The sequence below is a fragment of the Chelonia mydas genome, chromosome 21 (assembly GCF_015237465.2).
Source record: "Chelonia mydas isolate rCheMyd1 chromosome 21, rCheMyd1.pri.v2, whole genome shotgun sequence".
Taxonomy (NCBI): Eukaryota; Metazoa; Chordata; order Testudines; family Cheloniidae; genus Chelonia; species Chelonia mydas.
Window position 1 is genome coordinate 15906516 of NC_051261.2, and position 21697 is coordinate 15928212.

General features: G+C 52.7%; 1 protein-coding gene across 1 annotated transcript; it reads left to right on the forward strand.

The window, feature by feature from the left end:
* The first annotated feature begins 860 nt into the window (after positions 1 to 860).
* Positions 861 to 21680, forward strand: LAD1 (ladinin 1). Its single transcript, XM_027832749.3, has 10 exons — positions 861 to 1316; positions 8556 to 8699; positions 9743 to 10289; positions 10943 to 11092; positions 14270 to 14313; positions 16679 to 16751; positions 17266 to 17394; positions 17941 to 18030; positions 19476 to 19553; positions 20087 to 21680. The coding sequence occupies exons 1-10, from the start codon at positions 1279 to 1281 to the stop codon at positions 20090 to 20092; spliced, it is 1299 nt and encodes a 432-aa protein (XP_027688550.2). The 5' UTR covers positions 861 to 1278; the 3' UTR covers positions 20093 to 21680.
* The last annotated feature ends 17 nt before the right edge of the window (positions 21681 to 21697 follow it).

The following is a 21697-nucleotide window of genomic DNA, read 5'->3' on the forward strand; positions in this document are numbered from 1 at the left end:
GAGGGCCAGATTTTCAATAGAGACCAGCATCCGCTGAGGCTCTCCACACTCACACTGAGAACACTAGAGAACATGCCCCACTCCTATTGAGAATAATGTGAGCTGCTTGGTACTTTTTGAAATGTGGCCATTTTATTCAGCTGTCAAAGTGGAAGCTGAGCTCGTTGGAAATTCCCAATGGGAGTTAGGTGCCTAAATACCTCTGCATCTGGGCCTATCTGCAATTTCCCCTGAGGGCTGGTTATTCCATGACTGTCCAAGATTGGGATTCCTTGAGTGTCCCCCTGAAGCAGCTCCTACTGGCCACTATCAGAGACAGGATACTGGACTGGGTGGACTATTAATAAAGTCAAATCCTTTGTGTCCTTGTGTATCCTCAGCTTCACTGCTTCTCCTGCATAGCTGCTGAGTTAGTTTCTCTGCTGTTCCTGGGGGGTTTTATACAATCACAGGGGAGCAAACCCCCTAAACGATAGGCAGGTATGACTGAAAAAAGAAAAGGAGGACTTGTGGCACCTTAGAGACTAACCAATTTATTTGAGCATGAGCTTTCGTGAGCTACAGCTCACTTCATCGGATGCATACTGTGGAAATTGCAGAAGACATTATTATATACACAGACACCATGAAACAATACCTCCTCCCACCCCACTCTCCTGCTGGTAATAGGCAGGTGTGACTGGTAAACCACACACATGGGCAGCCCCTGCAAGGGGTCTGAGCTCAGCTTTCGAAACTGATGGGAGCCCCTTTAACTGCATCCTCTGAAAGCCCCTGCCTTGGAGGCTGCCTGTCCTGGGTAGGCGGGTGGGGAGCCAGGTGACTGATTCCCAGCCACTCAGCCCAGAGGGGGAGCGGAGGCCGGAGAACGAGAGGCTGGTAGAACAGGCTTCTGAGCAGGGAGTCGCCCCTGAAAACCAGGGCAACTTGGTGCAGCGAGCGCAGGGGGCTGAACCCAGAGCAAGCGGCCGGCCAAGCTGGGGCAGACGCCGGCTCCCGCCCGCGCCGGCTGCCTTTTGGGAGGTGCGGCTAATAGGCAAATTACCGCTCTCCGCGCCTGTCCAGGTAGATAAGAGACCATGTGACGCGCCCCGGCCGCGAGCAGGCTGCAGGCAGGGTGAAGGTGCGCGGGGCAGAGGCCGGGGCTCCCTTTCCACGTCCTCCGGGCGCCTCAAATCCGCGTCCTGCTGGCTCGGGGGATCTGTGCAGAGTGGGGCTTGAACCCGTCTCGATGTCTGGGGAAGTTCCCCCCTTCTTTGAAAGCCAGGGGAAGCCGGGATGTCTTTGAACAGGAAGAACTGGTCTGCGCTCTCCAGGTAGGCGCTGTGGTTTAATGGTTACCGCTTTCCGGGGGGGTGGGCTCGGGGGAAGGCAGGGTGGCAGCTGGGGACGGGTGGGGATGCAGAGGGGGCCGTGCTCGCTGGCAGGGAAGGAGCGTAGCCGGTGTGACTTCAAGCTGGGTAGGGCAAAGCCAGCCCTGCAGAGCCTAGAGGGCTCTCGAGCTTCAAAAGGACAAGCAGCCATCTGTGCTGCCGGAACTAGGGGTGCTCTTGCAGCCCCTGGCTTGACGAGGTTTCCAGTAGATCCTGGCTTTGCAGTTTGGTTCAGTGGCTCTCAGCACCCCCACGGTACGAACTGTTCCTGCGAGCAGCAGCTGAAAGGGGAGAGAGGGACCCTAATGCAACACCCCCCGGAGAAGTGAGCTGTGCAGCGAAGGTGGAGGGAGCAGTTCTGCTCTGGAAAGTGACTCTAAACAGGCTGTAAAGGAGTCCTGTATTCACTGCACCCCAGCCACCGTGGCTCTAATCGGCTCTGTTTACTTGCAGCTCGGTTTCTAACTCCCCACAAGCTCCCCCTGGGCTAGAGAGCGGAGCCACTGTCCTGAGCGCTCCTGCAGGGGGTCCGCTCGCAAAGGTGTAACTGGGAGCAGACTGTGCTGGCTCTGGGTCTGCCCAGCACCCCGCACCCTGGGGCTGGTCTCCTGGTGTGGAGACTTCTAGAAGCTAGCACAACACAACTCACAACCATAACCGAGGTCTGTGTATGCTGCAGAGCTGGTCTCTTTCACCAATGGAACTGGTCGAACAAAAGATCCTGCCTCCCCCATCTTGTCATGGGTTTGTAAAGGTATTTAGGCACCCAACGCCCACTGAAATGTCATTGATTTCAATGGGAGTTAAGTAGGTAAATACCTTTACAAATCTGCCTCTTAGTCGCTCTGTGACTCAGTTCCCCATCTGTACAATGGGGATAATAGTGCTGCTGGAGTAGATGTATTATTGGGGGAGGGGAGGAACACACTTCAAACAGAAGTTTGGGGCTTGATGGATGAGGTTCTCTAGCTTGTGTGATGCAGGAAGTCAAACTACATCAGCATAATGTGCCCTTCTGGGCTTGAAATCAATGAGTCACTTGGAATTGCTCATGTGATTGTAAAATCTGTGATTCTTCTCCTCCTCCCCCTGCCCCACCCCGCGCGCCCCTGGGATGGCTAGTTACACCAGACACCCAATTAGGGAACTGAAAGTCACACACTGAAGTGGCTCCCTGTGTCAGAGTACCTGGTCCCCACTGAACAAGGTACTTGTTACTTAGCTCTGCTTCCCCCTCCTTTAGCCCCGCTGATCACGGAGGGGAAAGGGCTATATACTGGTGATTTGGGAGGATGCTTTGGGGGAAGATTCCACCCCCAAGGGCCATAGAACTGGTGTGGCTCCCATGCTGGGGAATCTTTCTGTAGTTCTCTTTCTTATGGTAAAGTCTTTTGATTTCTGGTTATAAACATTATCCCCGCAGGGAAAGCCTGTGCTGGCTTCTGCTGCGTTATTCTGCCAACGTACATGAATGAATATTATTAATTGTTTACATTGTAGTAGTGCCCAAGACACTAGTTAGGACGGGGGCCTTGTTATGGTAGGTGCTGCACATACAAAGGAAGAGAATTCCTGCCCTGAAAAAGCTCACCGTCTAAAACGGACAGGGCAGACTGAACAAATTGCTCCCTGTGACTAATATTGAATATACAGCTTAGTGCCACAAAGCCAGAGGGATTGTTTCTGTTCCCTCATTGAATGAGATGTAACTACCAAAAACGACACACAATTCATGAACAGTCAACCTGTATCTGTAGACAAGGAATTATTCATGGCAGAAATGTGCAAATACTTTCTGATAATGAATAATTGGGAGAGTCTTAAAATGGGAGGGGGGGAAATAAGATACATTGACTAGTGTAGTCCATTGTGGATTATTTAATCAGCTATAGTTAATAATTCTCTTGATGGTGTGCGAGCCAGGACAGAATACAGCTCATGCATCAACAGCCACTTTGGCTCTGCGGGGTTAAAAGGCATATAAAATACAACCAGCTTATTTTCATCAAACAAGGGTGAAATGCACCCATGTGCAGAGGCCCAGGAAGAGCCCTACAGCCCACTTAAACAATCCATCAGAAACTGGTCAATAACGGAGGGAAAACAGTTTTACAAAAATCAACATTTCAAAATTGTTTCCATTTGGCAGGGTTTGAAACTGACCCATAGGATGTCTCTCTTGTGTGTGAAATTGTCCATGATAGTTCTACCAAAATAACTTATTGAAGATTTTATTAATGTTTATACTTAATCACGTTTGAATCTTACCAAAAACCCAGATCGAAGACTTTGGTACGAGAGACTTTTGAAAACAATTTCTAAAATATGATTAAGTAAATTTGTGGGGTGGGGAAAAGCCTCTTGGGAGGAAAATAATCTTGGATAAACTTTTCATGCAAACACTTTCAACCAGCTCTAATATGAGGTTAGGTAGGTCTGTAAGTGCACCATAGACCTGGTTCTGGCCCTCTCCAGAGGGGTGGATTTCTCTCTAAGAGCCTTCTAGTTAAGGCTCCAATCCTGCAAAAGCTTAAGCACATGCTTAACGTGATCACAGCTGCAACTAGTAGTAATAATAATACCTAGCTCAATCATAGATCTCCAAGTGCTTTACAAAGGAGGTCACTGGTATTATCCCCATTTTACAGCTGGAGAAACTGAGGCAAAGGAAAGTGACCTTGCCCAAGATCAGCCAAAAGCTAGTAGCAGCTCTGGGAATAGAATCTAGATCTCCTGAGTCCCATGCCAGCACTCTATCTACTTGGCAACAATGTCAAGTCAATACTATCAGGTTCATAAATGCTTGCAGGACCTAAATGTGCAACTGGCGATCGGTACAGTGACTGTGCAGTAGAGCACAAGTTTGCACACCTAAGCAACTGATTGTGAGCACAAAAGGCCTGATCTAAAGCCTGGTGATCTCCATGGGATTGGGATCAGGCCCAAAATGCAGTCTGGAAACCTAGCTGTGTGTGCAGTAATTTGAAGACATGCAAAGCACTGTCAGCAGGATTACACGGTAGCAGGCTTTTGTTTTCTTCTTTTAGTTAAGAAGGCAGGAGGGTCAACTTGCTTCCAAAGTGCAAGGGCTACAGGACCGAATGCCGGGCGATTAGATCTGGCTCTGAATCACTTGTAGGGAAGTTTGGTCACAATGTCTAGTGAACATTGTATCTTTCAGAATCAGGTTATTGTAAAAGAGGGTGGGGCTATCTTTTTGTATTTGAAAAAAACAACACAAAGGGAAGGGTGCATGACTCATGCATGCTACAGTAACCAGCTCATTCAGTTCCTTCCCTCAAATTCTGGTGCCATTTCTCCTCCTCTTTTTCCAAGGGAGGGCAGGTAACTTTCTACCTAGAAAGTCAGGTTTGAAAGGTCTGTGGCTGAGACTTGTAGCTACTTAAATGCTCTTCTCCCCTCCCACCCCACTGGCTCTCTGCTTCTGCTTTTCTCCTCACCCTGTCACTCGAGCCTTCTCCTTCCCTGCCCCACACCTTGCAGCCTGGGAATGGGGAGTTGGGCAGAGAGGAAATGTGCGCTTGCGTAAAGGTAGATCACTGGCACGGCAATTTTTAACCCACACAGTGTGACAGCTACAACTCACGGGGTTTGCAATGGCACGAATGCTAGTCTAGGCCTGATTCTGATCCCACTGACTCCAACGGGATCAGGATTGGGCCCACTTCCTCTTGAATGTTTTAAATGTAAAATGTGGCCTCAAGTTCAGAGTCAGCAAAAACCAAGCTTGTACTAAGCCATCAACCACATGCTGTTCCCATGATCTTACTATCTATCTTTTTTTAATATACTCTAGTGGAAACACTTGCTCACTTTTTTTTTTTACACAAGCATATTCCCAGGAAGAGGTTGCTGCTCACAACACTGCAGTGCTGTGAAATGCATAAGCATTGAAGAGGGCAGGCCAGGGCACTCCAGCTATGGTCTGTGGATTGCTGTTGGTCAGAGAAACACTTGCTAGTGGTCTGTAGAGACCTGGCTGGTCACCTGATGCTGGCCTCTCCTGTTTGTTTCTTGCAACTGCATTGCATTTAAAGACCGACAAAAATACATCCATACCAAATTGCCACTTAACTGTCTAGTTTCCACTGGGCCATTACACAAGCGTGAATGGCAGGGGAGGTGGTAAGCGTATCAACTGATGAATGAAGTTGTGGCCTACGCTATTAAAATGTCGGAGATCTCCTGTAAAGAAGGAAATTGATTATAAGCAAAAATGAAACTGACTTGTGATTTCATCGTTTGAGGGCTTATCTGTATGGGGAAGTTCCACCTGTTATAAACTGGTATAATTATGCTGGTATTACTTAAACTGATTGCATTATATTGCTATAGTTCCCTATGTGGCCGCTCCTACTCTGGAATAGGAGTGGCTTTGTCAACTTAAACCCCTTCCAAAGCAACGTAAACCAAACTGAGGCTTTGTCTACTCTACATAAGAACGGCCACACTGGGTAAGACCAAAGGTCCATCCAGCCACGTATCCTGTCTACCGAGAGTGGCCAATGTCAGGTGCCCCAGAGGGAATGAACCTAACGGGTAATGATCTAGTGATCTCTCTCCTGCCATCCATCTCCACCCTCTGACAAACAGAGGCTAGGGACACCATTCCTTACCCATCCTGGCTAATAGCCATTAATGGACTCAACCTCCATGAATTTATCCAGTTCTCTTTTAAACCCTGTTATAGTCCTCTCCTTCACAACCTCCTCAGGCAAGGAGTTCCACAGGTTGACTGTGCGCTGAGTAAAGAAGAACTTCCTTTGATTTATTTTAAACCTGCTGCCCATTAATTTCATTTGGTGGCCCCTAGTTCTTATATTCTGGGAACAAGTAAATAACTTTTCCTTATTCACTTTCTCCACACGACTCATGATTTTATAGACCTCTATCATATCCCACCTTAGTCTCCTCTTTTCCAAGCTGAAAAGTCCCAGCCTCTTTAATCTCTCCTCATATGGGACGCGTTCCAAACCCCTAATAATTTTTGTTGCCCTTTTCTGAACCTTTTCTAATGCCAGTATATCTTTTCTGAAATGAGGGGACCACATCTGTACTCTTATACCAGAATTAGGCCTGGGCTACACGGGGGCGGGGGTTGAACTAAGTATGTTAGTTTGACTCACCTGGCCGCCCTCACGGCCGTGAGCTGACCATGGTGGCTCCCTTGTCAGCTCCGCTTACTCCTCCTGCCGAGGTGGAGTACAGGCGTCAATGCGATATATCGATCCCCGATAGAACGATTGCTGCCCGCCGATCCGGCGGGCAGTGAAGATGTACCCTAAGAGTGTCCACATGAGACATTCTCTTGGTTTAAATTCAAACCTCTGGTTATACTGGTATAACTTTTCTGTGTAGATGAGCCCTGCGCTGAGTCGTGCAAAAGGTCAACAAACAGCATCTGTGGTGGAAAACCAATTTTGATTTTTAAAATTCTTTGTTTTAATGATCTTGGGCATTATTTGCAGCACAGCGTGGGACCGTGTGTGTGTGTGAGCTGAAAAAAATGCCAATTATTTTTGGTGGAAAATTTCAAAATGTCGGGGGGGGGGTGGAATAAAAACTATAACAAATTTTTCTTAGTGTCAAAAGCTTTAATTTTTTTCTTAAACATTTTTACTGAACTACAGTTTGTCCTTAAAAACTGAAAATCTTTTACCAAAAGGATATTTTTTTTCAGCCAAAAAAAAAAAATCACTTTGGTTGGAAAGCCACTTTTCAGTTGTTTGGGGTGTGTATGTGATGATGGAATGTTAATGACCTCTAATTCCAGGCAGAACTGGTAATGATGGTTGCCTGACACCTTCCATTAGAAGAGCTTGTTTTGTAGTTGCCTGTAACTTTTTACCATACTTCAGCCATTCAGACTAAAATTTTTCATATCAGGAGTCTACCTCTGTAAGTTTAAGGGAAAAGGGTTCAGTCATTTCTGGGGGGGAGAAGAGGAAAACATTTTTGCCCATTATTAAAATAAATAAATAAATCTTACAACTCTTTCTTTAAGGAGCTCTAGCACCAACATGGGTGGAGCAGGCCCTTGGAAATTTGGCAGGGAGTTGGCCTCTATGCCAGGGTGGTAGGTGTTGCTCTTCCTGTGAAAATCCACAGGAAGTTATAAGCTTCTAGAAACATCCAAGTTTAACAAACCTCTAGTGAACAGTGTTATTCTCCAACAATACTGTTTGGACTGAGTATACACCATCTGCCACGGAGCATGCATCAGCCCAGGGATTGAGCAGGACTTGTCCTGCAATTGGCTGTCAGGGACTGCAAAAACTACCAGGTGCAGGATCTGAGAGCAGGGAATCTGTCTCCTGTGCTCACAATGTCCCTCCCTGCTGGTTCCTAGGAGAAGCCAGAAGTTCCCTTCCTGTAACGTGGAGGAGTGAGGAGCAGAGACTCCCAAAACAGATGGGGAAGTGGGGTTGGCGGGGAGGGAGGGAGGGATTCTTGCTAGAAGCAGGTGTGATGACAGGGGAAGAGTCTGTGCCCACTAGAGCAGGTTCTCCTACAGACCTTGGACTGGAAGCCCAGATTCCAGAGTTCTAACCTTGCTGATGACCCAAATTGGGAGACCGTATGGTATCATGTGATTGGAACTTCTGGTTTGCTTATATCAAACTTAAGGATTTAAAAAATGTAACTTCCCTACATTAAAGGAACACTACCGTTCAAAGTCAAGCGCTTAATTCAGGAATTTCCTAATGTTTACAGTAGCCTGTTCCCATGTAGGTGTCAGGATTACACACCACCCGTGATTAGATCTATGTAATCCACTTTGTATTTCGGCTCCTGTTTTCCATCCTCCCGCAGCCGATACCCACTGGGGCGGGACCCGGCCAGGTATCTGAATGGGATGCTGTGCCGCTGGCCAATTGCACGCTGCTGCACAGCTCCTCCTTGGTCCCTGGGCTGATCACTTGCTCTCTGCAAGCTCCGAGAGAGGTACCCTGGTTGCTATGCTCCTACAGTGACCCAGCCCGCTAGTATCTGACTGGCACGTTCTTGTATGCAGTGTTGTAGCCATGTTAGCCCCAGGATATTAACGGCAAGGTGGGTAATCTCTTTTATGGGACCCATTTCTGCTGGGGAGAGAGACTAATAAAAGAGATTACCTCACTTACCTTGTCTCTGGCACGCCCTTGTCTCCTTTCCGAGCAGCCTGGCCAGGCAGAGGACTCTTGAGGATGAGGAGGAACAAGCGAGAGAGCGTCGGCGGAGAGACCGCAACCTGAGCTCCACCACTGACACGGAGGATGAAGCCCTTTGCCCTGTGCAGGATACCAACAAGCAGGCAGTGGAGAGGTGGGGGCGGAGAGCGGTTGTTCCCTGGGACTGCAGTGCCGGCATTGCCCAGAATGCGGCACATCCACACAGCTTGTCTTGCTCTGCCGGGCCTGAGCCAAAGCCCACATCTCAGTGGGAGTCCTCCCATTAAACGGGTTTTGGATCAGGGCCGCGGGGTCAGGCAGCTTCAATTCATGGTTCTGAGAAGCAGAAGGGTCTAGTGGCTAGAGCAGGAGACTCTAGGGTGTCAGGACTCCTGGGTTCTGTTCCTGACTCTGCCACCAAGTCACTGTGACCTTGGGCAAATCACTCCCCCTGCCCCCTGTGCCTCAGTTTCCCCAAGTGTAACATGGGGATAACGATATGCTGTTTTGCCAATCATGTTGAGAGCCATGGAGGACCGATGCAATAGAATGATTAATCACTGTTGCTTATGTTAGAAAGCTGAAGGCTAAGATCTTCAAAACAGTCCAGGGGCGTTAGACACACACATTCCATTGAAATTACCCATCCAAATCCCCTGGACTCCTCTGAAAATCTTACCCCCCCCCCCTGCAACATTTTAATTTGAATCTACTGGTATAAATACCTTCCTCCACCTGCTCTCCAAACCCCCTTCTTCCTCGCCCCTCGGGGCAGTTGCCCCTCCCGAGACGAAGGGTAGGATCCTGCCCTCTTCAGAGCAAGACAAGGCTGCTCCGGATGCTGTACCCAGGAGACTAGAGCGAGTGGCTCTACCTCCCCATGGTGCTAGCTCGGTGCTACCAGGGCCAAGGGATGGAGGCTGATCTGGGATGTGGAGCCCCCACAATGCTCTGTAACCATCAGCTGCATAGGACCACACAGGTACCTAACCTACGCCTGCAGAATATGGCTTCAAAGAGGGGTAACAGTACGTGCAGGGTGCACTGGGATAAAAACGGGGGGGGGGGGGGGGGGGGGCTCCGTAGGTGTTAATCTGGCATCTCTCACCTGGGCTGGATTCACTTGCTGTCTAACAAGCAGCCTGCCAGCGCCCCTGGGTGTACAAGGGTGTCAGTGCCTTCTCTCTGTCGCTGCAGGCTACCGCGGCTCAAGGAAGCCGAGCCGCCAGCGGCAGCCACAGCCGAAGAGGAGATGGCCGAGCGGAAGCTCATGGCGGTGCTGAGTCCGCAAGAGATCAGGAGGCAGAGGTGGCAGGTGGAGAGCTCAGGAAACCTCAGAAAGCAGAAGGAGCAGCCAGAGAACTGCAGGGAGCTAGACGTGGGAGCAGGCCACCTGGAGGCAGCCCCGTGTCAGGAGTCAGCTCTGGGCGGGAAAGCCCTGGCAGGGGAACAGCACCAGGGGGTGGCCCAGGAGCCAACGGGCCCGAAGGCAGAACAATGTCCAGAGTCGGCTCCGGAGCGGAAGGTCCTGGTAGGAGAATGGCATCAGGGCTCGGCTCAGGATGAGAAGGACCTGATAGCTGACGAGCCCCCGCAGGAGCCAGAGGTGACGGGAGGCCAGCCCCGGGAATCGGCTCAGGAGCAGAAAGACCGTAGTCACCTGGAGGTGAAAGTCTCCTCAAGGGGAGGAAGCCGCATAGAACAGAAACCAGACTCCCCCGTTACTCGCCCCTCCAGCCAGCAGGTGAGAGACAAGGCACTTTACCAGCCGTCTCACGATACTTGGGGGTTTTCCCTAAAAGCCCCAGCTCCTGGAGTCAGGCCCCAGATCCTCAACGGGAGTGAGGTGCCTCTGAGGAGCTGGCCCATGTGACTTTGTGAGTATCCTGGCTTCTGTTTAAAAAGGAGCCGGCATCTAACCTTCTGGAGAAAAGCTTGAAAACGTGAAGTGGGGGCGACCCAAAGGCTCCGATGCTAGACGGCAAAGAGCCTGGGACACGTTAATTTAAAAATCGTGACTTGGATCCTGGGCTTGGCGATGCTGCACTTGAGCCTGGAAAGAGCTGTGCTGCAAAGGGGGAAAGGGATGCGGGAGGGGATGTTGCTTCCCCAACTCTAAACTCTGCCTCTAGATCAGGTAGCCCCAGGACCCACTTCCCCTCACTGAGCCAGACCTTGAGCCCTCTCCTAGGCAAACCCCCCATTGGCCTTGGTGGTGATTTGGCCTAGGGAGGAGGTTGGGGGTTTGGCCCATCCAGTCGGGGTTCCTGTGGTCTGGGCTGTTCGGGCGCTTGGTGGATCTGCTGAGCCCCCGAGTGTTGCTCCCTGCTCTCACAGCCATGGCTTGAAACCTTCCTGCTGGCTCTTGACGTGTGTGTGTGTGTGTTCCTTCCTCAGGATACAGCAAGGAATCCCCCCCAGGCTCAGAAAGCAGCAGGGTCGCCCTCCACCCACGACAGACCCGGAGGCTCCTCGGCTGCTTCCCCCACTCAGGTCACCTACAGCAGCTCGTTCAAACGCATCAGCCCGAGGACGATCTCCTTCCGGGTGAGTGCTGACACGGGCAGGGAAATGTGGCCCTCCAGGCAGTGGACGCTGAGTTTATTCTAGCTGTATGGGGGAGGCTCCCTCCAGCTGTCCTCAGCAGGAGTAGTTTGCTTGATTCTGCAGGCTAGGGGGCTTGCAGAGTCCGTTCCAGTGGGCACAGAGATCCAATCCCAGGTTTTCTCCTTTTGAGGCCGCACCTAGAGTCCAGGTGGATAGAGCATAGGAGGCAGAGGCTCTTCCATGAGGGTGCTGCGGTCCTGCTCAGATTATTTTCCCTATGGGTGCAGAAATCCAGTCCAGGTCTTCTCCTTCCCATTGTTACTTAGAATCTGCTCCAGCTGGGCTCAGGTTATTCCCAGATCTCCTCCTCCTTGTGACATTTACTGGAGAAGATGGCTGGGTTGTGTGTGTGTTCTGCACCCATGGGTGGGAGACTTGGGAAGCCCCATTAAAAGGATCCAGGGCAGCATGGAAGTTTGGAGAAGCTGGAATTGAAGCTCTTGGTCCTATGGGCCACAGAGGCACTGCTGGTATCTGCAAAGGGCAGTGCCCAGACAAATCCCTGGTCATGGCTCTGCCTCAGGTTCCCCAAAAGGGTCTTGCAGTGCGGGCCACGTTCTTCCTGCAGCTCCAATAAGCTTGGCCCCAGGGGTCTGTGAACACAGCATGCAAGCTGCTAGCATTGTCTGTCCTGTGTCTTCAGTCTTCGCATTGCAGAATTCTGCTCAGGACCCCCAGAACCACCGGCCGCTGTGCTGCCCCTCTGCTTGGACAAGCGTGAGCTTTGCTGCTCCTAAGCTGTGGGTCCGCTCCCTGCCACACCCGCCTCTCGGCCTGGCCAGCAAACTCTTCAAGACTTGGCCAGTCTAAACATTGCCTTGTGGGTAATAGTGAATCCCAGGGCCCAAGTTCCCCGGAGAGGCTGCCCTGCCGTGTCCAGTGCCTCTCCCTGGGTACTCGCAGGAATTATGTTCGCTGCTTCCAAAGACACCGAGCACACACCAGCCTGTTAGGTTAGCTTCTCTGCACCTTAGTATAACCGCACTGAGATGGCTCCTACTAAAACTAAGAAAACTCTTATTAACCAAGAGATTTAAGTGATATTTAGCAAAAATAAGAGACCGCTATGGTTACAAACACCACAAAGCATGCTTTCGAGTGACTACAACTCAACATTAGCAAGTTACAATCTTTGGCCAAACAACATCCTTTACTTGCCTCAGTTTCCAGCATCCCTAGCTCTCCAAACTAGGGACTCCAACTTTCATAGGTCCGGAGGGTGCTGTACCCTTATGTACCCCCTAAGTCAGGGCTTCTCTTCCTTTTTCTTTCAGAGGCCCCCACCAACATGCAGTTAAAGTCCACAGCCCACCCTGGCCACAACAACGGTTTATTTTTGTTTTTTCCCGCATGTAAAAGCCGGGGCTGGTGTTGCAGGGCAGCAAGCAGTGCAATTGCCAGGGCCCCCACACCACAGGGGTCCCAGCGAGGCTAAGTTGCTCAGGCTTCGGCTTCAGCCCCAGGTGGCAGGGCTCAGGGCCCTGGGCTTCAGCCCCCCACAGCAGGGCTCTGGGTTTCTGCCCTGGACCCCAGCAAGACTAACACTGGCCCTGCTTGTTGGACCTCCCTGAAAGCTGCTCGTGGGCCCCCCCGGTTGAGAACCACTGCCCTAAGTGATAAGTGAAAGATCTTTTAGTTACATTACCCAAAATCCATTGTCTCTGCCTTGAGCCAGGAAGGCTTCCTTGGGTGCAGATTCTGTCCTCAGGCGTGACTGTTAAACCGGCATCATCCCTGCACGATAGCTTTGTTTACCATATATGTAAATGCCCTTTCATTGGCCTCTGCCTGTGACCCAGCTGGACAGACAGGTAAAGACACATTCCTTTGTCTCGAGTAGGCTGGGTCTAGGCTTTGCCTCCCAAACACCTTTAAAGAACCTGTTTCCAGGACACATCTGTAACTTTGTACACAACCCGTACATGCATCACTCCCTCACTTTTTTTTTCCGGAACAAGCGTGTCCCCAATTAACGCAGGTTTTAGAAACATGTTGAGGCAATCGGCGAGCCAGGTCTGACGTAAGTTATGGCATGGTGGGCCCTCTGCCAGTTGGCATTGAGAGACTCGCAGGGTCACACGCACCTCTCCGACACAGTGATCTTTGCAGACTTGGAGAGATGAGGGATTTGTAATTCTTTCCTCTCCTGGCTCACGCTGTCTCAGATACGGGCGTTTCCTGCATCACACGCTGTATTGACCCCAGGGCTTTCTAAGTTGAGTAGCTAGTGAAGCTGCAGGGCGGTTTGGCTTTGCGGAATTGAGCAGGGGGCTGCTGTTCTGTGCTGCAAAATGTCCAGCAGACGTACTGGGATCAGTCCCGCCTGGGAAAGGTTTTCATACAGCTGGATTGCCACCTGGATCCAGAAAGAGCAGCTGGAACGGAGTCTGGGTGCTGTTGCCAAGCAGGTCGTAGAGCAGTTTCTGCAGGGATGGCCTTCGGCACAGGATGGAGAGGTGCCACCTCTCCATCGGGACGTCTGGCCAGAAAGTCTTTGTTCTCTGGGATTGCAGGGGCAGGAGGATGAGGTAGGCTGGCCAGGAGATGGGTGGGGCAGGGGGGGGTGCAGTGAAGGAAGAAAAAGGGGACATTTGAGGGCAGGGGGAGGAAAGAAAGAGAAATGGTGACGCCAGAGGGATGGAGATATGCATGCGCTAGGGAGGAGGGAATAGACTGATGAGAGAGTCTCTCGCTCAGGGTGGAAACTGAACATGTTCTTGGTCCAGGGTTTTCCCCCATACCTTGGCCAGCCCTGAGGGGAGGGAACCAGGTTCAGAAGTGATTGGAACCGACCCACATTTTCACTCAGACCAAACCTTTTCTGTCATTATTTGAGAAACACACCACCCGCACCCCCCGCCGCAGTGCTCCATGGTCCCAGTTGGGATCTGAAGCAGAAGGGGTTCTGGACTCCAAGATTGCCTGTCCAGATTGCTCACATGGCTCCGAGAAGCCACCAAACGCTGCTCTGTGCCATGGTGAATGTCTGAGCTCTGGGAGACATGGGGATGAGCAGGGCTGTTTGAACTTTCCGAGCCCTAGGAAGGGGGCATTCTCCCAACCCGTCTCATGCCCTCCCATTGCTCCACATCTCATCTCCTTTGCTTGCCTTTGTAGGTGATCCAAAGAAAAGACAAGGAAGAAAATGCATTTACCAGAAGGTCAGTGGGTTTTACTTGTATTTCTGGTAATGTCACAAAGCTGCTAAAAACTCTGACCCTCCCCCACCAGCTGCCACCCAAAGATCTCAAAGCAGGCCCCAAACTTTAAGGAGTTAATCCTGGTACACCACCTCTGATGGTGCGTATCCTCGCTCCCACAGACTTGCACAGCAAATCTAGTGATTGCTCCTGCTCCAGAAATAGAACTCGGATCTCCTCCTCCCACACCTCTTTGTTCATTAGGCCTCACTGTCGTACATGAGAAGGGTGTTTGGATGGCCCTGGTGAGAAGATCCAGACACTTTGTCTAAGTCCTCCTGTTTTATTGTCTGGCTATTGGCTTATACTGTAGCCCTACAGATCAGACTCCTCTTAGTGCTTCCTACTAACCAGGCCCAGACTGCACCTTGGCATTTCAACCCTATGCAGTTTACCCCAGCACCTGTCAGTGCGGCAGGGCCTGGCCACAGACAAAGACCTCTTGTGGAATTCGGGGGTGTCACCTTCCCCATGCAGGAGACCTGCCCTCAGTGCATCATTGTGTGGTGTGTTGTCATTTGGCTTCACTGGAGGGGCTGTCTATGGTGACCTGGTCCTGCTCCCATGGAATTGGCTGGCAAAACTCCCATTGACTTCCATGGCACCAAAATCCAGGCTCATAGTCTGCGCAGTGCTTTGAGATCCTGCAGGGCAACGGCCATAGACCGGGAAATAGTACTGGGCAAATAGCAGATGTGCTGAGCGCTTGGCTTTAGTGGTGACACCTCAGCTGTGCTCCTTCCTGAAGTGGATCCATATTTGAATTTCTTGGGTTGAAATTGACCAAAGCAGGTGACTTCTTTTTAGTAAGGTCTCTCCTCCCTGGGCTCAGTTCTCCTGTCTCACCCTACGGTAAATCAGGAGAAACTCCATCCTCAGTGGGTATCTACCGGAATAAAACTGATGTGAGATCAGAATGTGGGTCCCTGGACGTTATCAATTACTGAATACCCGTGAGGGGAAGTCCTGCACCAAGGACAGTGCAAAAAACAAACAAACCTGTAGGGAGGGGGTAGAGAGCTTCTTTTGAAAATCCGCTCCCTGATGAACAGGAGGGAACCAGGCAAACGTGAAGTCTGTTCCTTGTCCAGTGAAATAAACCCAAGATCAAACTTTCTCTATCCAGGAAACACCCAAAGAATTCCAGATTTTGTCACATTGCAGCCCCATAAATGACACCTGGGGTGGAAACAGCTGCCTGCATGCAGAGGCTAGTGTGTCCGGGAGCTGACACACAGCTTAGCTGAGCAGAGAGAGGATCCCGGGGCAGCAAGAGGCTGGGGAGTCAGGGAAGTGGTCCCCAAACAACCGGGAGAGAGATGGAGATGTTTGTCAGGTGGTATGAGCCAAAGTTGTCAGTGCATACATTGCAGTTTGACAACGTGGACTCACCACTGTTTTGTGACTGTACTAATTGCACCTGTGCAATGAGTAAATATAATGGAGAAGTTCTCACTGATCACCGGGGGTCACAATTTGCTCCCCATCTGGAGGGAATTGGAGAGACAACACAACGTGAAGAGTAACTGGTACGAGGCCTCCGTTATCCCCAGGGGACCCTGGAAGAAGCAGTTGTTACGATGGTGTGACTCTGGTCATCCATGTTCCAGATCAGATGAAGGCAGAAGCTGGGATTCTGGGTTTGAGGACATAGCAGGGGCAGGATTCTGGGTTTGGGTCACGAACAGCTAGAGACCAGAGTCTGGCAAATCTGGGTCTCCTGATGTTCCCTGATAGGTCAAGTGCTATGAGAGCCTACGTCTGCTTTCTAGTCCTTCGGACGTAGGATGGCCCCATGTGTAGGGTGCTTGCCTGGGACTCCGTTGACTCAGGTTCAGTTCCCTGCTCTGCCCTAGATTCTCTGCATGACCTTGGGCAAGATCCTCAAAGGTATTTAGGTGCCTAGCACCCACTGTTGCACTGGGGCCTCAGTTCTGGAGCTGTACAGTGCGGGGATGATAGAGGTGTCCATGCCTCCCCAGGACCGCTTGTGAGGATGGATCCATCAACGATGTGCTCAAATTTGGTAATGGGCTATGTCAGGCAGCTTAAAATATTACTACACTGAAGCCCAGTTAAGTGAAGCTAAAGTATTTTTTTATCCCCATTTTACAAGGGAGAAACTGAGGCAGAGAGGGAAATGGAATTGCTCAATGTCTCTCAGTGAAGAGCTGGGAATAGGCACTTGGTACCATGGTATAAGAACCTGAATGGAGTAGAACCCAGACTCCCCACACTCCTGCCTGTCACTAGGCAGACCTTGCCATGGCATGAAGGATATTGGGGGATTTCACTCCGCTCTTTTCCATTCCTTCCCCCTCCCCAGTGCCAGTGTGAGACTCCCAGCCAGTAGCATCAGGATCGAGGAGAAACTGGAGAAATACACCTCAGCTGTGCAGGTAAGTGGAGCCCCCGAGGCAATGGGGGGAGGGACCCTTCCCGGGGGAGGGCTGGGCCTGCAGGCCTGTGAATGCCTCGCTAGTTCTGTGGTCTCTGGTGGAAGTGGGTGGCTTCTGAGCTCTGCATGGTTGTGCAGCGCGTGACCTGGGGAGAAGGGGAAGCAACAGGGCATCCGGGAGAGTGTCTCACAGAGCTGAGGGCAGGGGCTGGGGAAGAGCCTGCCCTAGCCAGAGGGGAGTAGGGACCTGCCTCCGCCATTCACACAGAGGGAGTGGGGCCACCCTTTCCAAGGGACCGAGGACAACCCTCCGCCAGGCAGGTGATGTGGTAAGAGGGGTGGGCAGGGAGGGGAGAATGCATGACAGGGAGCTGGGGTAGGAAACTGGGCTGCCCTTCGTTCATGCACTTAAAGGCCAATGAGGAATGGGTGGGGGTCAGCCTTGGCAGGACCAGACCAGGCACCCTACATATACCTAGGGCTCTATCACAGACGGGTCCTCTCTCCGCTCCTAGCGATCCGAGGTGAAGTCGCCTGTGTCCATGCCAAGAAGTTTCCTCCTGTCCTCGGAGGGTGTGGCCAGCAAGCGCAGCATCTTCGAGGCCAGTGCCCCCGATAAAGCTGATCTGGCCCCTGTCAGAAAGGTGAGGGCTGAGGTGGGACCGAGCATGGGCTTGGGGGAGGGACCCCTGTGAGTCCCACAGTTTGCAAACCCCACCCCCATCTTTAGGTAGGGGGCACTGGGCAGATGGTGGGGGAGATTCGAGGTGGAGGAACCCTCAGAACTGACAAAGCTGGTCCCTCAGCTCAGTGGCCCCTGCCAGGCAGAGGCTGGGTGGCTGCATGCCCCAGTGGATCCTCCTTCTAGTGGCTGCTGGCCGGGATCCCATGTAGCAGGTGAGCATTTCCTTTGCAGTTCCCCATGCTGGCTGAATGGCCAAGGGCTACCCTGCAGCTGGGGGCGGAGGGGGACTGGCTGAGGCCTCTTCCCGCACATGTCTTCCAAAGGTGCACTCTAGGAATGCTCCGAGCAGGTGGTGCCCTGCCCTCTGAGTTTCTCTTGTGTAGCACAGGAAGTGAGGGGTTTGGTCACCATTGCTGCTCATGCTAAGCTGTGTTGCACCCCAGAGATGGCTGCATTCCAGTGGTGGGTAATGTGCAGTCTTAACTCTGATCCTGTTGTGTGGCAGGAGAATTTGAAGCTCCCTGGCACAGTGACGTCTCGCATCAACCTGTGGATAAGCAGGACGCAGGAGCCCAGCAAGGACGGAAGAGTCAAGGTATCAGATGTGCTGGGCATTGCGCTAAACTGCTGGTGCTTTGACAGCCCGGTGGGGGGACCCTGCATCAGGGGAGCAGCCAGGTCGTGACAGCGATTGCAAAGTGGGCCAGATCATATTGATCGGAACCTGTTTGTAGACTAGCGTTGGCCATGTTCCAGCAGGATTTAAGTCCCCTCCACCCTTTAGCACCTCCACTTCGAGCCACCTCACCTGCCTTACAGTTTCCCACCTGGTGGGATTTTGAGGCTCCTCCAGGAACTCATGGTTACACTAAAATCCCAAGCAGAGAGTCTCGGCTTCTCCACGGACTCCAGCAAAGAATTATGTCCCCTGCCCCTCCCCTCCTCCACAAGGGGGCGCTGGCAGTCCGCAGTGAACTGGCCCCATGCTGAATGTGCTAATCACAAAGACTCTCACCCAGTGAAGCCCTTGCTTGGGGGCTGCTTGTGGACCCCAGACCGGCTGCACTTCCTCAGGGACCTTGCGAAAATCCCTCTGCAGGGCTGGCAGGTCTGCAGGGTTGGTGGGTCTGCACATGACAAGACAGGCCATGGGTGGGGAGGGGGACTGTGGGGGTTCGCTGTTCCATGCATTATCCCCACAAACCCTACAGGGACTTCTCCAGACACTAGCTCTTCCATGCACCACCCTTGTGCTGGGCTGGTTCTCTGGGCATCCCCTGACAGTGGGACTCTGCCAGAGACATGTGGCCATAGCAGCGGGGAGCCTGGCAGGAGGTCCCTCTGGCAGTGCAACAGCACCGGGCTTTTGGATGGATGACCGCTGGTCTCTGCAGATCAGGGTGGCTACCAGTACATCTAGGAGTGGTGCAGAGGAGACCTCTCAGAGTTTACATGGGTGTTTCCCTGCAGATGGGGATCTGGGTCCAAGATCTCTGCTCCTGTCTGTGCCGCAATGCAGCTGCGTTCTGCTCGGGCTCCATCAGCTGAGCCGGGGGCTCAGTGAGCGCAGCCCCTGGTGCAGGTTACGGCACCAAGGGCAGATCCCCTAGTTTATAACCTGGGCGGCTCCTATTGCAGTGCCAGGGAATAGCTGAGTTTGCCAATGTCACAGCCATGCCTGCTCCTGCCCCAAACACCCCTCCCTGCCAAGCTGATGGCTCTGCACCTGCTGGGGGTGTTTTGGGAGGGGTTTCACTGCCAGTGTAAAGTGACTGTCCTGCAACCATCCAATTCCCCCCCCCCCCCCCCCAACCCCCCATTAGCCTAGTCTGGAGCAGTTCCAACGCTGCTAAGGTAATGGCCTGGATTTGCAAATCCCAGCACCCAAAGGCTCGGATCTGATCTGACCCGCTTAGGTCTGTTTGGATCCAGGGTTCTGGGTCAGGCCCCATCTTCGGTTTAGACCGATGCAATGTTCCGAGCAGCGTCGTCCATGCCCAGAGCAAATCCTAGCGCAGCCTGTTCCTCCTCTCCCTGCAGGACGCTGGGAGAACCGACCGCGCAACAAAGCGCAATCTCTGGGCCAAGCAGCCCGACGACGACTCCAGTGACACCAGGGTAAGAGCAGAGGGAGCATGGAGCTCGCTCCCGTGACCTGCCTGGATTGGGCCGCGTGCCAGTGGCTGAGTTGGGCTTGAGTCCCTAGAATCTCCTCACCAGAGCAGCACAAAGTAGCCACAGCAAGGGCCAGGACCTGTCCCTTAATGGCTACAGTGCAGAGGTCTGAGTGCACAGGCTGGCCTGCCTCGCTGGGGGTGTGTTGGGGGTGTCATCGTGCTCTGGTTGATGGGAGGGGGAGCCCAGTATCTTTAGGGGCTAATTTGCAAAGAGGAGCTGGTATTAGGGGAACTTGCATAGAGGGGTGGGTCACAAGGAGGAAGGAGAAGATGTGGTGGGCTCGAAATGGGGTGTGTCGTGGGGTGGGAACAGCTGGGCAGCAGCTGAATGACACGGGAGCACTGTGCTGGTGGTTTGGGCATGTTCTAAGGGTCTCAGGCTCAGTGCAGACGCTGATCTCGGTAGTTCAAAGCACCTTTCTCTCTGTGCTGCAGCCTCTGGCCCAGCCTGATGATGCCCTTTGTCTCTTTCAGCTGTAATGCTACAAGACTCCCTGGGATAATGTCTCGTTGTGGTGATCAAAGTCTGGCCTTATGCAATCCTCCAGCATCCCTTCATGGCTTTGTCTCTGAGCATCTCCCTCCCATAAGACCAGCCCTGCCTGGAGACCCACGTCCTGCTTTCCTCTGATGGCACTGGGGGTTTTGGGGGCCTCTTGCTTCTGACTGGTGGATGGGAAGGAAGAAGCTTTGAAGATGACCTGTATTCTGCTGTCCCTTCCTGCTACCTGGTCTAGCTAGGACATATCAAAGCCATGAGTGCTGTCCACACTGAGGGTACGAAATCTTTGCTGCCCTGTCCCTGGACAATGCTTTGGTGCCTCCAGTTACAATGCGCTATGACACATGCTGTACCTGCAACAGACTTAACCAGCTCCAGAGTGGTGCTGGCAGGGGCCGGGCTGGGGGCTGGGGCCACTATAGCTTTGCCCCGGAGGTCCCGGGTTAAAAGCCAGCCCAGGCTGCACGCAGTGGTAGCTGTAGGTAGCAGTGTTGGCTCGTTGAGGGAAGATCTGTCTCTGCCCCGTTCCTAGCTCAGCAGATGGCTCCAGCACCCAAACCACAACACAGCCATCCCTCAGCAGAGGGGCCATGAGGCCTGACCTCCCCTGCCCCACTAGAAGACCTGCCTGTAAGCCAGGGCTCAGGTGTGTTGGCTGGGTGTGGTGCACGCCGGAAACGGCTGCTGACCTGCGGCTAGCGGAGGATGTCTGCTGCAGGGTGTGGCATTCGTTGGACCAGATCCATGGGGCTGCTTTGATTGGCCAGATGCTCAGCAGTGCCAAGCACCCGTCACTGCTTCATACCCCATCCATTCACACGTGCACTACGCTGTCCCTCCCCCTGGAGACTCCCTAGGGCTGTCCTGGGGGAGCGGTGTCTGCATCATCCCCGGTTTGGTGTCACAGGCCAATGGCCCCTTTCTCTCCCTTCCTCCCAGCATGTCACATGTCCAGGCTAGCCTCTCCTCCCCCTGCCAGGACCCCTCTCCTATTTAGCAAGGGAGGCCCCCTTGACAATTCTGGTCCTTAGTGCAGGGGTTCTCCGCCTAGAGGCCAGTCTGCACCTGGGATGGCTGCAGAGAAGTCCCAGACCCTGCTCACCCACCCTCGCAGAAGCCTGCCTGTTCTTATTCTTGCCTTCTTTGTATGGAACCGTAAAGCTGCTCAGAATGTGATGGGCCTGAACCAAAGCCCCGGCTTGCATGCCCCTGCGCTCCCCAGCTGCAGCCTGGAACCCAGCCCTAGCAGTAGCCTTTCCCAGGAGCACGGCCCTCTCCGGCTGGGGAGGGGCAGGGGCAGCTCCAGGACACTGGGGAGGGAGCACAGCAGAGAGCCCCTACAGTGGCAGTGTCCAAACGCCTCGGCGTGAGGAGCAAGCACCTTAGTGCAGAAAGCACCTGAGAGCGGCGTTAGCCAGCTCTAGGCTGGGATTCTTTAGCTTGAGCCTCTGTGCTGATCGGGCCTTCCCCGGGCTCCCCCTGGATCCACTCTCCCCCCACTGGCTTAGGAAGGAACCTGCTGCTTTTGGTAGAGCTCCATTTCTTAATAAATGGTGCTTTCTTTAAGATGCTCCTGGTCTCGG

Coding starts and splice junctions, on each gene's coding strand:
- LAD1 (XM_027832749.3), top strand. CDS start 1,279: ATGTCTTTGAACAGGAAGAACTGGTCTGCGCTCTCCAG. Junction 1,317..8,555: donor AACTGGTCTGCGCTCTCCAG/GTAGGCGCTGTG, acceptor CTTTCCGAGCAG/CCTGGCCAGGCAGAGGACTC. Junction 18,031..19,475: donor GCAAGGACGGAAGAGTCAAG/GTATCAGATGTG, acceptor CTCTCCCTGCAG/GACGCTGGGAGAACCGACCG.